Consider the following 13832-nt stretch of genomic DNA (forward strand, 5'->3'; position numbering starts at 1 on the left):
TATTCCGTAAAAAAATAGAGCGATGATGCGCAATATTTTATGCCGAATAGTGGCGGTGCTTACATAGATTTGGCTTCCGTATGAGGATTTACGGTGTCGCGGCATCCATTTCGGGGGTGGTTACGCACGGAGTGGCTCATTATGTAAAGGGAGGCATGTGGATGTACATGTTCGTTGGGTTCGCGATTGTGGTAGCTAGGGAAACTAGGTAAGACATAGATCTGACGTGATTTTAGGGACACACAAAGAAAGCCCTGAAATAATCTAATTATGGTAATATGTTAGTTAATGATGTATCTTTAGATAGATGATTATATATGCCGGGTTATAGTTTAGTTAGAACCCTAAAGCCTCGATGGAGGAACTACATGCCTTATTTATTATGAGTATAGGTTGTTTGTGGGTTTAGTGGGAAGTTAAAAGGCTACTCGGTGGAGGAACTACTGCCTTAGTTATTGAACTTAAGGATGTTGTATTAGTCGTTGAAAGTTAAAAGGCCTCGATGGAGGAACTAACTGCATTATGGATTGTGTATGTATATGTATAATTATATGTTGTATTTTAGGGCTACTCACACCAAGCATTTTTATAATGTCAACCGATTGCATGTTTGTTTATCGGGTGTGTTCATTAAATGAACATAGTTGATAAGTCTCTTGACGGGGTTTAGTGTTGAAGAAGGTTGGCTGCTGCTTGTGGTTTGCATTAGCGTTACATCTCCGGATACGTTTTGTTTTTACCTTGAGGTGATATAACTTTTCAGTCTAGACAATGTTTTTGTATTTTCATTTGTAAATTTTATTAAAGAGTTATTGAAAGGAGAGTTGTAACCTAATCTTATTTGTGAATCTTTGTCATGAAGAAGACTTTTGTTTAAGTTAAAATTTTTATTGGTTTTTATTATCCGCATATTTAAACTGTTTATGGGTTTTTGGGAGTTGAGAGTGCGTCACACCTCGGAGATCGAAGAGTCGGGGACAAATAATGTTTTTTCCGAATTCTGTCGAAATTCGGGGTGTGACACAACTCAAATGAGATATCTCGTTCATCTCATAAATCTCGAAAATCTTGTCGAGATCAAAATTCATCTCGAAAATTGCGAGATATCTCGGAAAAAAATACGTTGAATATTCGGTTGAGATATTTTGGATATCTCGATCTCAGACCCTTGAAATATCGAGATATCTCATTGAGATTTTGGAAATCTCATCGAGATTTTCTACCTTGCCGACATGCAACTAATATATTTGTCGAAATCTTCATCACAGACAATGTACTCATGTCCTTGGAGTTTTACTGGATAAATATTTTTCAGAATTCAAAAGTGTATTAGAGAACAATATATTGCCGATCAATGGGTGTGGATATGGAGGTCTCATCAGGAACTCAGGACACGCTCAATGCTTATCCTGACAACTCTAGCAATTAGTCAGTTGTGTTCTAGGATTTGCAAGCACTAGCTAAATGACTGCAACAAGTATCCGCTATGGGTATATGACATTGTGGTCAAAATTGAGCAGTTAACACCAACAACAAGATAGACAAGCCACACTGGTATGTAGTGTACGTAGTGTAATTCTACCTCTACTATATTTTAAAGTAAATTGTGGATGAGTACTTGAGACTATAATTTTATGCAGCTTGGGTGGGGCAGCCAAAACCTTTGTCTATTTTCAAATAATAATAATAAATTAATTAATAAATAAATAATAACTGGTAGATAGATGCTTTGACCGGCAGTGGCGGAGCCAGGATTTTGAGTGAGGGTGAGCCGCAAAAAGGGAAACATTTGAGGCCTTGTCTGGTACAAAAGTAAGAGATTGCATTGCATACAATTATTTTGGTGTATGTTAAGACACTAATGTTTTAGTTTGATCTAGTTCTGTTTTTGCTCCAATTATATGTCACCAAAGAGATATCGATTTCAATTCTTACAAAAGATATGTTGTAACAGTTTTGATGGACATACACCTCTATCATTTGATGAGAAAGGGAAGTCAAATTGTATTCTCTAATAAAACTTGTGTATAAAATATTACATTCCCACATCTTTTGTTTTGAATTTTTTGCTTTACACCAAACTGAGACTATTGCTAGTTGCTACTACTTTGGGATGGACTCAATGCGTACAGAAGATATTTCCTCAATATTTAGATGGTTGGTCCATAGGGAAAGGAGCTACTATGAGTTTATGTGGTTTTTTATGAATATAATATAAATTGATCCAACTTAGAAATTAAAACACCGAAAAGAAGTATAAACTGAAAAGAGAGGAACAACTTATCAGTACTTTGCTATACACAAAAAAGCTATAATGGAATTTGCTTGCCGAGGCACAAATTTGGCACTGACGAAGTATCTGAATAAGTCAAAATTCATGTTCTTTGCACAGTTTGGCTGTTGTACAACCCTCTATATGTCTTGAAGAATTGTCTAAAAGCTTCCTAGAACTTCTAACAGATCTTAGGGCTAGGTGCAAACTTTCTCCGTCAAAACAGTATATTATTTTATACTAAACACAGTGTATACTAAATTTAGAAATAAATTAGAGGTGATATACTCTTCATACGAGGAAGAGTGCATCCTATGATCCTAAATTCCTAATACATACGGACAAACCAACCCACGTAGAGTGAGTTATACCTACTTCCATGACTACTAAAACAGAACTACATGAGAAAGGTAATGCAACATTTAGAATTTTAGATACAATTTTTTTTCAGTATATAGGCAGGGAGGGAGGAGAGAGAAGTCAAGAAGGTTGAGAGTAGAGAGAATGTGAGGGATTTTTGGGTTTCTTTTTCTTTTTGTACGGGTCGTGGTTTTGTTTTGTGCGTGTTAATTATATTTTTTGTTTTTTTTTGAGAAATCTGAGGGTGAGCCAGGGCGTACCCTGGGCCCCCTGGCTCTGCCACTCCCGACCGACAGATGTGTTGATTTATAATTGGTTTAAGGGTAAGCATACATGTGTTAATGTTACTAGAGTGTTTCCAATGATCGGGTTTGGGAATGAAGATTTATGTGTAGGAGAAGTAGCTAATAGCTAGTGCAACTGCAACAAAAATGGAGAAACACGAAAGACCATGTGTTGCTAACCAATACTGTTTCGTTCTATTTGCTTTTGATACATTTGATTTTTTAGTGTCAGAAGCAGTTTAGTTGTTTAGGAGGGTGCAGAAAGTAATGGACAACAATGTGATGATTGTTGGTACCAATGAATATGTGTCTAGAAGTAGGATTAGTTTTGCCATTCAAAAAGGTCTTCCAGCTCAATTTGTTGCATGTTTGACCTCTAAATCTTTTGTATGATTTATTTTCAAAATCTAATTAAATATATTCTTTTGTCAAAAAAAGAAAAAGAAAAAGAAAAACAATAACAACAACAACTTGCGTGCTAAAATATCTAAATAAAAATATGTGTCGACCACAAAAGCACAGAGTAATATAATTGAAAGAAAGAAATTGTATGTTAAAATTTACGTGTCTTAGGAATATATGTTTTTTTTTTCCGTGAACACTGATATTTAGTGAATATTGAAGTATGACCTTTCTTTTTATAACAACAAAATGCCATCAAGAAATGTGCATACAAGTGTGGCGAATGCACGGGTTATACCTAGTTTTCAATAAAATATGTGTTGACAGGTTTGTAAGTAAACAATAGAGACTTGCTTGATCATCTGGAAAAAAAAAACATAGACTTGATAAGGTATTTTTCTTATTTGTTATCATGGCTGTCTAAGTTTCTACTTCTCCATGGCAAGAGTTGCCGCCGCAACATAGTCCATGGAATGTAGTGGACATCTGTTGATACGTCGCGATTTGTAAGCTTTGATGACGTGGGATGGTTCCCAACCAGGACAATAGGAAGACGGACATTGATTTTTTAGCTGAGTAGCAATTGAGACAGTATTTGGATCGACTTTTGTGATTGAATGTCAATCGGTAGAAAACTTTGTGAGATTTTAGGTGGACTGAAGAGACATAGCAGATGGTCTTTATAGGACGAAATGCAAAAGAAGTTGAAAATCATTAGATTGGAGCAAATAATGGGCTCATGGGCCGGGCCGACCAAGTTGGTAATGCATTTCTTTTTTCATTATTTTTCTCGAACTCATCATCAAATCTCTCAAAAAGAGAACCATGTTGCACTCCAAATCACGGGTTCTTGTCATTTTTATAACTCTTCTCACTATCTCTAACGTTGTTATGTCTGAGGTTGATATACGCGAAGCAGCTAAGAAAAGAAACATGAAAGAAAAAGTCAGGAAAATGTAAGTTGAAATTTATTGATTGTTTATATATTTTGAAGTTTCTGTGATTTGGTATTGTTTGGTTTTGAATGTTTGATCAGTTTCTAGTTTGTTTTGTTCATGTTAAAATTTATAACTTGGTAATTTTATGAATGTTTGGGATAAAGGGGTGGTGTAATTTTGCTTGGATTTGTTCCATTTTGGTATATTTTGTGTCTGTTACAATAGTTTTGATCTAATAACTTGGTTTTATGTCTTTGTTAATGTTTCAAGACACTTGGTCATTGGAAATTATAGTTTTGTTGATTTTGACAGGCTATTGTTTAATTCTATTATCTTCGATATACTTTGTAGAGAGACACAATTTTTCATCTCAATTCAGTTGTTTTTCCTCCTATCAGGTTTTACCATGCTTACAACAACTACATGACACACGCTTTTCCGGTTAGTTTCGAATTCATTTCATTATGATATTTGCTATCCTTTGGAACAATTCCAGTCTCTGTTCACTATTTTCGGGAGAAGTAGAATGAGGGGTTTGTTTTTAATATGCCTTGTTTTATGTGTAATTTATTTAAATGTGTTTCAGCACGATGAGCTAAAACCACTTACAAAGACTTTTACCGACTCTCTAAGTGAGCTTGGAAATCTTAAGGTAATAATTCTTTTATTTGATTATGTAGCAGACACTCTGTGAAAGTAATTAAGCCATACTCTCTTTACTCCCAAATTTTTTCTGTTTCGTTAGCTATAATAAAATTTTACTATCATATTATGAATTATTTAATTTTTCAAACGAGTGTTCTGTTAACAGAAATTTATCTCAATGTTAGCTCGAACGTTTACCTCAGAACTACAATGGCTCAGCCTTGACACTAATTGAATCATTGTCCAGGTATATAATACATTCTTCTTTGGGTACAGTGTGTGCATATTACCTAGTATATCATGTTAGCATGTGCTGTTATTACAATTTGGGCAATAGATGGGATTTTGGTGCTATGAGAAGCACCTGACTGGATCACTAATCTCATCGGGACCAAGAGTTAGTCACCTAGTCCTCATCGAGATAAGTTATCTCATCTAGACTACATTGCCTCCGAATGATTGTCAAGAGAGCTAAAGCTAGACCTTCAGTGCTGGGATTTTGACATGGTCATTTGGGCCCAATAAAATTGTTTAATTACTTAGTCAATGTAGTAATTTGAAGGTTGGAATAGTGGTAAGTATCAAACATCAATTAATATAATAATTTCATGGTCTGGTTAACGATAACAAAGAATCTCTTTCACACACATCAGTTCGATTAGTTAATCTTTATATGGTTCAGTTCGTTTTATATTTTCTTGAAATTCCTCTGGGTCACAATTTTTCATGCCTTGGGTTCTATCATTCTTTTCTTATAGCTGTGGTTAGAAGTACTATGTGTGCTGTTCTTTCATGATACTGCTTGCCAAATTTACCTTATAGAATTACGTAGTCAAAGTTGTACTTGAAAGCTGTGGTTTGCATCTTTCAGGTTTTTTGTTTATTTTCGAATTGAGGACGTAAAATTTGGATGAGATAGATTGGGTATGAACCGCGTATAGCATAGTGTGTTGGCGGAAGCACTGAATGGTGCACAGTCAACTATCTTCAATTTTGACTGTTTTCTTTTTCAGTCTTGTTATCTTGGGCAACACCACAGAATTCGGAAGAGCTGTCCTCTGGCTTTCTGGAAATCTGTCTTTTGATGTTGATGCAAGGATAAATCTGTTTGAGGTATTGGATAAAATTCTTCTACTTAGTTTCAATTTAACCTTCCTAAAAGTTAAGTGAGATTAGAATTATATGAGTATTATCTTGTCAAAAAGAGGAAAAGACAAAAAAATATATGAGGACTAACTTGAAAGCAACTCAGATAACCTGTGATGTAATGGTGTTATTTTCCTTTCTGTCAATTTTGTAGTGCAACATAAGGGTTCTTGGAGGGCTTGTTTCGGCTCATATTCTTGCAACTGATTCTAGAAATAGGTTAGCTCCAGGAGCATACGATAACCAATTACTAAATTTGGCGGAAGATCTAGGGCAACGATTCTTGCATGCATTTGATACCCCCACTGGATTGCCTTATGCGTGGATCAATCTAAAGGTGCCATCCAAAAACATGCTTCATAGCGGTCATTTTACCTTTTAAGTTTTAAGAGACATCATCTTTTTAAGGTACCTGCAGTAATCTTGACAGAATGTGCCAGTGCCTCTGCTCTACCTTCAGTGTGCATGAACTTGGTGGCTCTCTCTTTTTTTTTAGCAAAAATTGTTTTGAAAGTTTGTTTTCATGGTTAATGTAAATCTGATTCTAAATGGGGTTACTAATATAAACATTTACAATTATACCTGATAAACTGTATTTCTAGTTTTCTATCAAGGTGAAGGTTTCTGATATAAGTGGATTCCAGCAGTGAAAATGGAGATGCACATCGTTTTGGTAATTAAGCTTAGGGGTAAACTAAGTTGGAAGTTAGAAATTAAAAGAATACAATTACATGTATGGGGTAACTTTCTTTATAGAATGACACTATCATTGACTAGCTGAAGTACTGGAGATAATATTGAGATCATTGGTGAAAAGATTAGAAATGATGGAAATAAGGGAACCATAGGCGTATCTTTATTAAGGATACATGGGCAACCAGCTGATGTGTTATGGGTAGGTATTGCAAAGACTAATTGCAGCACTCGTGAGGAGGAGGATACAGATGCTAGATAGAATGGTAGACTTAAATTACCGACATCAGATGTTATGGGCCTCAAATAGTTGTTGTAAGGAAGTAGTGCTGATGGGTATAATTACTTCACCGCTGCTAATAATCCAAGTATTTTTCCGAGTAGGGTAGCGACAAATTGATGAAATGAGAAGGTCCTTGGTGGCAAATAAGAAAATTCGATCCAACTATCTCCATTCCCGTACCTTTGCAAGAATATGGATAGGGATAGTCTAACTACTTTCATCTAAGATCTCATGGACCGCGAACATGTTCCTGTAGCCGTTATTTGACCATTTGGAAAGAAAAGAGTGAAGTCTTCAACATTGTGGAAAACGAGTTGCAACTTACGTTTGTTTGGGGTGAAGATACTTTATTTTATTGGGTAGTTGAAGTACTTTCTTCCAAAACTTTAGGTTTCATGATTCTGTATTCCGCTGGGACTTACTGTTTCTCTCTTGCCCACTTAGGATTAGCGCCATGGATTTTAGCTGCTCGCTAAGTGGTCAAGCTCTTTCACCTAGAGTTCCCTTGCTCTAACCTAATAGTGTTCAACCCACATCTTGGCTAGCCATAGCATTGGTTCTGGAAAGTGGAACGACGAATTGCAGATTTGAATGGTGATAGGGAGTAGGCTTTTTGAAGCACATCTCGTCACTTATTGCTTCGTGTTTTGCATAAGTTTCAATTTACCCGTTAAAAGAAAAAGAAAAAGATGTTCTCCATGGCATAATGCTTAAGTATTTGAATAATATCTGCTCATGCAATTGAAGCACTAACATCTGAGGTCACACAACGAGTTTACTTTCAAAAAGCCGTGGAGCTGATAATCCGTTAGATGACAACGTCACTTGTTATTTTTAAAAGAGGATGCATCTTGGATAATCTATATTTTCTGGGCTATAATGTTAGTGATTATATTTTATGAAGATAAGTTAGTTATTTTAAATTTCATAAAACTGTTAATGTTTCCTGCTGGTTGGTTATAATAAGATTTTATGATCACGTCAATGAAAAATTCTTTGATGGGCAGTATGGAGTGATGAAGGACGAAACTACAGAAACAAGCACATCAGGGTGTGGTGAGTGGCTTAGCATTTGCAGTCTAAGTTTAAGTAAATCAAACTGCAAGTCCTGCATTTTATGTAATACTTTTTTCTCGACTTAGGTTCCCTCATCCTTGAAATGGGAGCACTTTCTCGGTTAACTGGTGACTCCAGGTATGAAGCCGCAGCTTTGCGTGCTCTTCGTAAATTATGGAGCATGAGAAGTCCTTTAAATCTCGTTGGCACTACGCTGGATGTGGTCACGGGCGAATGGATAGAGTACTCATCTGGCATTGGGGCAGGTGCAATTTCTTGTGCTTTCAGTTTCATGTCATAGCGTCCCTCACTAGTAAATCTTTTGGTTTTGTTTTAAAATTTTTTCTTTTAGAGTAATTGGTTGAGTATTTCCATTTGGCTGGGTTATTGCATTGCTCGCCAGTGATATGTGTGGTTGAACTTGGTCATTGCCACCCGCAAGCAATGTCTGTTACTTCTGATTTTCTGTTATTTGCCACCTCTTGTAGGAGTCGACTCATTCTACGAATATCTAATGAAAGCCTACATTCTTTTTGGAAGGGAGGAGTTCTGGGATATGTTCCATCCTGCTTATATTGCTGTTCAAAAATACTTTCGACATGGCCCATGGTACAGAACTGTGCATTTCTGTTCTTATTTTGATGATTGGGTTGTGGTTTTTCTAGTTATTCACTTTATGTGCAAACCTTCTTAAAGAACCGATCTGTACACACGACCTTAATTATTCTCAAGAATAAAGCTTTTTTGATTTTTCATAGTGTTCTCTTCCCTTTTAATTTTGTACAATATAGGATTTAGTGAACTGCCAAAGAAAAAGAAAGCCCTACCCTCCTAACAAGAATCGTATGTGGGTTAATGGAAATGTCAACCAAACGCAAAGGAATGACAACTAGCTCTTAGGTTGTTACCTATCAAAATCTTCTTTTTTTTTACTATATGGTTCTTAAGTTATACTGATGCCATTGGGATCATGTTGGACTAAAGTCACATTGACACGGGTACGTGTGCCAATGTTGACATGAATACGGAGTGTCCGACACGGTGACCTATGTGTTGAAAGACATGGGGACACAGCTAATAGAAAAGAAAACTATTACTATTCTTTAGTTACATTACTAATTCTTGGGCTCAAGACCTTACAAAGCATGTCCTTACAAATAAATTACTATGAAAGTGGCTTATCATGGAGTTGTAACTATGTTAATATGTTATGTTCTTAGTCTTTTAGGTTTTAAAAGAAAGCCTTAGTTTGAAATTGTATACACAATGTGTCCGTGCGTCTGACACGAGTGTCTTTGTGTCCATGTGTGGGACACAGATTCTCTTAAGAATATGAAGTGTCCATGTTACTTTGTTATTGAGAGAACTATTTTTCGTTCAAAAGATACGGAATTATTGTTGACTAAATGATTCTATTGAAAGAAACACTAATCCTAGGATTTTAGTCAGGGGTACTAGTTGAACACTTGAACCATCCTCCAACTATTTACATCATTTACGTTTCATCTTTGTACATCACCCAAAAACATCTGGCTTAATATGATGCCACCTAGTGAGAGTATGTTAGGTGGATTGACTGAAAACCTGACTGGCACTGTAGCCAGATCACTGGGTGCACTAGTGCCAGAGGAGACAAATACCAGCAGGAGAGACCTGCTTGTGAGAACATGCTTGTATGGCAGGTCTGCCAGTTCACTATTTTGTTTGTAGGCAGCCGATGCCCCATGGTATATGTGTCTGCCAGGGGCAACAACGACCATGAAGGTCTATAAAACAGACCCTAAATTGGGCCAACTATAAGGTCATTCTATCGCCTGCACATTCAATCTCAGCCATCCACAGAAGCACTAATCCAAACATAGGTTCAGAGCTACTAATCTTTGGCATTTTGTCTTTTTGCAAAAAATGTTTCATCTCCCTGCAGTTTGTCTGCTTCTACATGTTTACTAGTCAGTGTTTCTTACTTTGGAACTTCATAGTCATCTTGTTACTGAAGAAATGATGAAGAACAAATATATCTAGTGTGACAAATTCTCAAGTGTCTTTACTGTGGTCCAGGTACCATGATGCTGATATGAGGACAGGTACGGCAACCTATTGGCAACTTACAAGCCTTCAAGCATTTTGGCCTGGTCTACAGGCAAGTACTTGATGACCTTTACATTTTGGCTGGGGATTGTTTGATGCCTAAAACAGCTTTTGAATGATGTTGCTGACTGAGTTCTGTTGTAATAAAATACTAGGTTCTTGTTGGAGATGTTGCTGCTGCTAACGCATCACATCGTGAATTTTTCAGTGTATGGGAGAAGTTTGGGGTGTTGCCAGAAAGGTAAGCATGTTTTTCATAATGTTAATACCTTTGAACATCTTACATCTATTTTGATGTTGATGGGACGTAAGTTTTGACATGTATGTTCTCTTCTGTTACTCTTAGTTGCTTTTCTTTCTACTGGTTGACTATGTTGATAAAACTTGCACCCTTGAATGATTTTTAAAGTTCAAGTTAGCTTTTGTCTGTTATGAGTTTGATTATTGAACATCTCAATGTTTTTTAGCTTGTGGTAAGTAGCACATATTTACAACTCATCTGTAGCTTGTGACCTTGGTTCATGTACTTCCATAAATTTCTCATTTTCTGTTAATAATTATAGTGTCAGTTAAATATGCATAATTGGAACTTCACATTTTGCGCAGGTATTTGCTGGATCGTGATATGTTGCATCCTACAGAGAAATATTATCCTTTACGCCCAGAATTAGCAGAATCGACATTTTACCTTTATCAAGCAACCAAAGGTCAGGAATTAACTTCATGTGTGTTAGAGTTCTAACAGGACATCTCCCGAATATTTTAGAAAGTTTCTATTATTTTGAACTCTTATTTTTCATATAAATATTGAAGTGATACAAGGGCGTATCCTCTTTTTCTCTTTCCTCTCCAAACTTCCTCTCCATTAACAACAATACAATTTTACTATGTAGTTAATATTCTCTTAGATTGACAACAAAAGGGGATATAGTCTTTAAGAATGTTGCAGTAAAAGGTGTTGACTCAGACAAAGTATAAGATAGCTTGTTACAATAAAAAATATGCCATGAAATCAAATCAAATATACAAGTGATCTGGGAATTAGCTTTTGCATTGAGAGCTATTTAATTTTTAGTTTTTGCAGATTTATTAACACTCATCTTTGCATAATAGACCCTTGGTACTTGAAGGTGGGTGAATCAATCGTGAACTCTCTTAACCGTTACACCAAAGTGGAAGGCGGATATGCAAGCATCAAGGATGTAGCTACAATGAAACTAGAGGATCATCAGCACAGTTTCTTTCTTGCGGAAACGTGAGCCCCTCTATTCCTCTGTAGGAGAAAAGCATATCTTTCAGATATAGTGTATCCTTCCGTTCTTAAACTTGATATTAAAAATGCTTACCTCTTGTTTTTGCAGGTGCAAATATCTTTACCTTTTGTTTGATGATTCATTTTTGCTTGATCAAAATTACGTATTCACAACCGAGGGTCATCCTCTTCCAGTAAAGTGTGCTTGGCATGAGAGGCTTCCAGACGCCTATATACCAACTAACTGGACATCTTTCATGGTACTGCTTCTAATCTGTCTTTATGCTTCCAAGTTATGTATCCCAATTCCCATGAGCTACTAAAGTCTTAAGTTGACAATGGAAAATTAATAAATTATTGAGTTATTCCACATCATTTCTAGGTATGCCCCATCTATTCTTAAATCTGAACATCCTCCTCATAAATAAAAAATATGCCCTCTCTACAAGTTCAAGCTTTTGGGTTAGTCAGCAATTTGGCATGGTATAAGAGCTTTAGTTATAAGAGATCTAGGATTTAAGTCTGTCCAGGTGCAGTTGCACAAAGTTTGCCCACCTGTGGTATTTCGAACGTGTTTACACTGAAGTGGAGTGTTGAGATTTTTCCACCCTAATCTTTGATGTGCCCAACCTATGTTGTATCCTTGTTCCTCTTCTTGGTATACGCAAAAATTTGCCCTCTCTGGAAGGTTAAGCTTTTAGAGTAACTGGCAAATTGACAAACTTTGAAATTCAATTTAGACTAAGTTTTGTTCATTGCGTCTTCATTTGAATGTTGATTTGTTCATTCCCTTGACACTCCCCACTGAAAAGGATAAAATTCCACCTGTAAGGCCTTGAATAGTCTGGTTCCTCACCTCTATAAATTCTTTCGTATTGCTTCTTTATCACGTGTATATTCATTGTTATTTGGCTGGTCGAAGTAGATTTCAATAGCTTGAAGGTTTGAAATTATGTTTCATTTTCCCCATCCATGAGGTGATACTATTAATCTTACACTAAATGAAATTAGTGAGCATCCTTCACTTTCTTCCTTCCTTACACTTAGGTCAGCAATATGTTCATAAGCTATGCTACTTTCTCTTGTTAATTAATCATCCGAAAAGCATCAACATAAAAATGGAAGTGTCTGGGTGCAAGCACTTGCCCCATGAGAGGGGGTGGCGTAGTAATCCAAGGGTGCAACTAATTCATGGTGCCCAATTTGATCTGTGTGATGGGTGAATGCTAGCATTTGGATTTCCTTTTGCTTCAATTACCTCTCTGATTATCAATTCAACGTATATGTTTTATGCCAAATTGTGACATCCATGGTCAATTCTTTTGGGTCCAGACTCCAGAGTGTGAACCCTGTGTTGCTATTCACTTCTAGTAGTAGCTATACTGTTTTCCAAGGCGTATAATGAAATTAAAACTTTGCCTCTTTTCGGCCTTTCTGAATTCTTCAATTGTGATGATGACCAAATTGTCCAATTGATTCTTCTTCACCCATTTTATATAAGCTGGTATCATTTGTTCAGACTGTCGTGTTAATAGGGAAATGAAGAGAACTAAGAAATACTTTCTTCCGTGTAGGCTTCAAAGTATGGAACAAGGCGTGCAAGTGCAATGTCTTTGCAAGTTTGTCCAAGTACTACTTTAACTTCAGAAGGATTTTATAGTCATCTAGTTGAGAGTGCTTGCCATATTCCCGACCTCCATGTTGACCACAGATGTATAACTGGTGAAGATTGTGGTATAGACTCGACTTCTTGTAAGAGAAGAACATGCAGCATGGCTGGCTATTGTGGACTTTGGCTGTTCACAACTTGATTTGATTCTCTGCTAATTTATATTTTGTTCGACAGTACATGACCATTCTTTTTCGACATGGAAGTAGATGCATATCTGATGAAAGAGGAAGCCTATAAGGGTTTGTGTACTGATGGCTGGAGTGTAACTCGACATCGAGTCACCGTGTGAAAGGACGACTGTAAAGATTCTTTATATGGGTAATCCCAGTGAGATATGATACATTTTGTATATAAAGCACTTTTGAACTTTATATGTTATGGGTTTCACCCTATATTTTGTAACAACTTGTTCATCTTTTAAAGTCCCTAAATTCCTACTGAGATTGGCGCATCTTGATAGTTTGTAAACATGGTTCTCAAATTCTGAATGCTAAATGAATCATTTCAAAGTAATTACTTTCAGGGCTGTCCATTGTTCACAAGGTAACAGATTTATTACGTACTTTCTCTGGCCTGTCTATGTGTCTAGTCAGGCTGTCATATTCATCAGGGTACGGCGGAGTAGAGAACACCCAACTCTTGTTTTCACAAACATTATAGCTGCTCAGATATTTTATTTTGTTTGATTAGAACTGTGGATTGTGGAACACATATGAACATTAACCGATCATATCAAATCAA

At 36.4% G+C, this 13832-nt stretch overlaps 1 protein-coding gene across 4 annotated transcripts; it reads left to right on the plus strand.

The window, feature by feature from the left end:
* Positions 1-3518: 3518 nt before the first annotated feature.
* On the plus strand, positions 3519-13613 carry LOC147523176 (Glycosyl hydrolase family 47 protein). Of its 4 annotated transcripts, none has more exons than XM_086597701.1 (15): positions 3519-4274; positions 4655-4697; positions 4843-4908; positions 5087-5148; positions 5915-6014; positions 6202-6384; positions 8031-8079; positions 8166-8345; positions 8568-8688; positions 10138-10219; positions 10323-10408; positions 10774-10874; positions 11281-11422; positions 11529-11679; positions 12994-13613. In XM_086597701.1, exons 1-15 carry the CDS (start codon positions 4144-4146, stop codon positions 13228-13230), a joined length of 1734 nt encoding a protein of 577 aa, XP_086453827.1. In that variant the 5' UTR covers positions 3519-4143; the 3' UTR covers positions 13231-13613. The 4 variants fall into 4 exon arrangements, 3 of the variants coding, with proteins under 3 accessions (XP_086453827.1, XP_086453831.1, XP_086453834.1); XR_015215940.1 differs by having other exon boundaries at positions 3563-4274; positions 11298-11422; XM_086597705.1 differs by lacking the exon at positions 6202-6384 and having other exon boundaries at positions 3563-4274.
* Positions 13614-13832: the final 219 nt, after the last annotated feature.

Source organism: Coptis chinensis, chromosome 1 (assembly GCF_015680905.1).
Source record: "Coptis chinensis isolate HL-2020 chromosome 1, ASM1568090v1, whole genome shotgun sequence".
Lineage (NCBI taxonomy): Eukaryota > Viridiplantae > Streptophyta > Magnoliopsida > Ranunculales > Ranunculaceae > Coptis > Coptis chinensis.